This window comes from Oculina patagonica, chromosome 3 (genome assembly GCF_052425735.1).
Source record: "Oculina patagonica isolate OP01 chromosome 3, crgOcupat, whole genome shotgun sequence".
Lineage (NCBI taxonomy): Eukaryota > Metazoa > Cnidaria > Anthozoa > Scleractinia > Oculinidae > Oculina > Oculina patagonica.
The window spans coordinates 23000758-23003096 of NC_135760.1; the positions used below are offsets into that span (position 1 = coordinate 23000758).

At 42.0% G+C, this 2339-nt stretch overlaps 1 protein-coding gene across 1 annotated transcript; it reads left to right on the forward strand.

Moving 5' to 3' along the window:
* The first annotated feature begins 241 nt into the window (after positions 1–241).
* Positions 242–1411, forward strand: LOC144647557 (uncharacterized protein KIAA1958-like). The gene has a single exon (XM_078507350.1). The coding sequence runs from the start codon at positions 311–313 to the stop codon at positions 1409–1411; it is 1101 nt and encodes a 366-aa protein (XP_078363476.1). The 5' UTR covers positions 242–310.
* Positions 1412–2339: the final 928 nt, after the last annotated feature.

Genomic DNA, 2339 nt, shown 5'->3' on the forward strand with positions numbered 1-2339 from the left:
GTCCCGAATTAGCGAGCGAAATTTCGAAGAAATGTCGGGAAAACAAAGAACGAAATTCGCGCTTTTCGTTTGCATTACTTTTGCACAATACTGTATGATAGATTATTTTAGTTGTACACCGTGTTGTATACCGTGTTTTATACCATGCCATAGAAAATACAGCCAATCAGAATACAGGAAAGCCGTTGTATATTCGACGGTATTAAACTCAACATTCCCATCGTGCGTTGCGTATCTTATTCCCGCCCAAATTTCGAAAAGCAGCGCCACTTTCAGTTTCTTTCAAATGTTGTTTAGAGCAATTTAAGCAATGTTAGAGCCGACATTTTCCCTTAACTTGAATTTTGAGGTGGAGAACTTAACAGAAAATGAAGATTTAAACAACAAAACAACGCTTACTGATCAAGAAGTTGATAGTTTTGTTGAAGAGCAAAGAAACCCAAGAACCGTTAAGAAAACGAATTCGGATGTCAGCAAGTTTGTCAAGTTCATTCAAGAACCACCTCGTTCAGAGGAAAGAAGTCTTACTGAAATTCCTCCGGCAGAATTGGATAACTACCTTTGTCATTTCATTCTGGAGATTCGAAAGACAGACGGAGAGCAGTATGAGCCTGACTCCTTGACAAGTTTCAGGAACTCGATTGAACGACACTTGAGCCAACAACAGTATAAATACTCATTGATTGAAAGCCGCGAATTTGCCAAACATCGTGAAGTCTTGAAAGCTAAACGGAAAGAACTTAAAGGAAACGGAAAAGGCCGAAAACCAAATGCTTCTAATCCACTTTCAAAGGAAGACAGAGTGGAACTTTTTAAACGTGGCTTTTTGGGAAGTCATAATCCCCAGAGTCTACAAGCAACCATTTGGCTGAATAATACGCTTCACTTTGGCATGAGAAGTCGCCAGGAACACTACGATTTGAAATGGGGCGACGTGACTGAGAAAACAACGCTCGATGGCAAAGTCTACTTGATAATGGAGGAAAGATTATCGAAAGGGCGAGATGGTGCAGTGGCTGGCACGCACTCAGACCGAGATTTCAAGCCGAAGATGTTCGCTTCGGGAGAGGAAAACTGTCCGGTTGAAACCTACCGAGTTTATCGGCAGCGCCGTCCAGAGCCTATGCTCGACAAAAATTCACCCTTTTACCTTCAACCGATTGTGAATCCCAAAGGAGAAATTTGGTACAAAAACCAAAGACTTGGCATCAATAGCCTCGGTAAGCTGTTAAAGGAAATAGGAGAGAAAGCTGGTTTAAACGAAGAGAAAAATATAAGAAATCACAGCGCTCGAAAAACTATGCTGAATGACTTGTGCGAAGCAAACGTGCCAAGCTATCGGATAATCCAGCTGTCTGGACACATCCATGTCCAATATACACGACCTGATACGGATCGTAAAAACCATTAGACGAATCGTACGGTTGGTACGGTTCGTACGAGTCGTGAAACAATAGTTTACGAGTCGTACAGTTGGTGAAGTGCATATGATTAGTGGGACATAGTGTGTCCTAACAGCGCTACGAATCGTACGAGTCGTGAAACAATAGTTTACGAGTCGTACAGTTGGTGAAGTGCATATGATTAGCGAGACATAATGGGTCCGAACAGTGCTACGAATCGTACGAGTCGTACGGTTCGTACGAGTCGTGAAACAATAGTTTACGAGTCGTACAGTTGGTGAAGTGCATATGATTAGTGAGACACTGAATGGGTCCGAACAGTGCTACGAATCGTACGGTTGGTACGGTTCGTACGAGTCGTGAAACAATAGTTTACGAGTCGTACAGTTGGTGAAGTGCATATGATTAGCGAGACTTGGTGGGTCCGAACAGTGCTATACGAATCGTACGGTTCGTACGAGTCGTGAAACAATAGTTTACGACTCGTGCAGTTTGCTAACTGCATAGCATTAGTGATAAAGCGTGATACTGTAATCAAAACACACCAAGCATAATGTATATTTCTCGTTCTGTAAGCGTCACGTCCCCAACACGGTAAACACAATGTATATTTCTCGTTCTAAAAACGTGGAAACCCAAACACGCTTTAGAATGGCCCAAACACGCTAAACGCAATGTGTATTCTTTGTTCTATAAAAAGTGTGCTAGCGAAACTCGCTAAAAACAAAACACGGTAAACACAATGTATATTTCTCGTTCTAAAAACGTGGAAACCCAAACACGCTTTAGAAAATGTCCCAAACACGCTAAAGGCAGTGTTTCTCGTTCTAAAAACGTGCAAACCCAAACACGCTTTAGAAAATGTCCCAAACACGCTAAACGCAGTGTATTCTTCGTTCTATAAAAAGTGTGCTAGCGAAACTCGCTAAACACAAC

Coding starts and splice junctions, on each gene's coding strand:
- LOC144647557 (XM_078507350.1), top strand. CDS start 311: ATGTTAGAGCCGACATTTTCCCTTAACTTGAATTTTGAGGTGGAGAAC.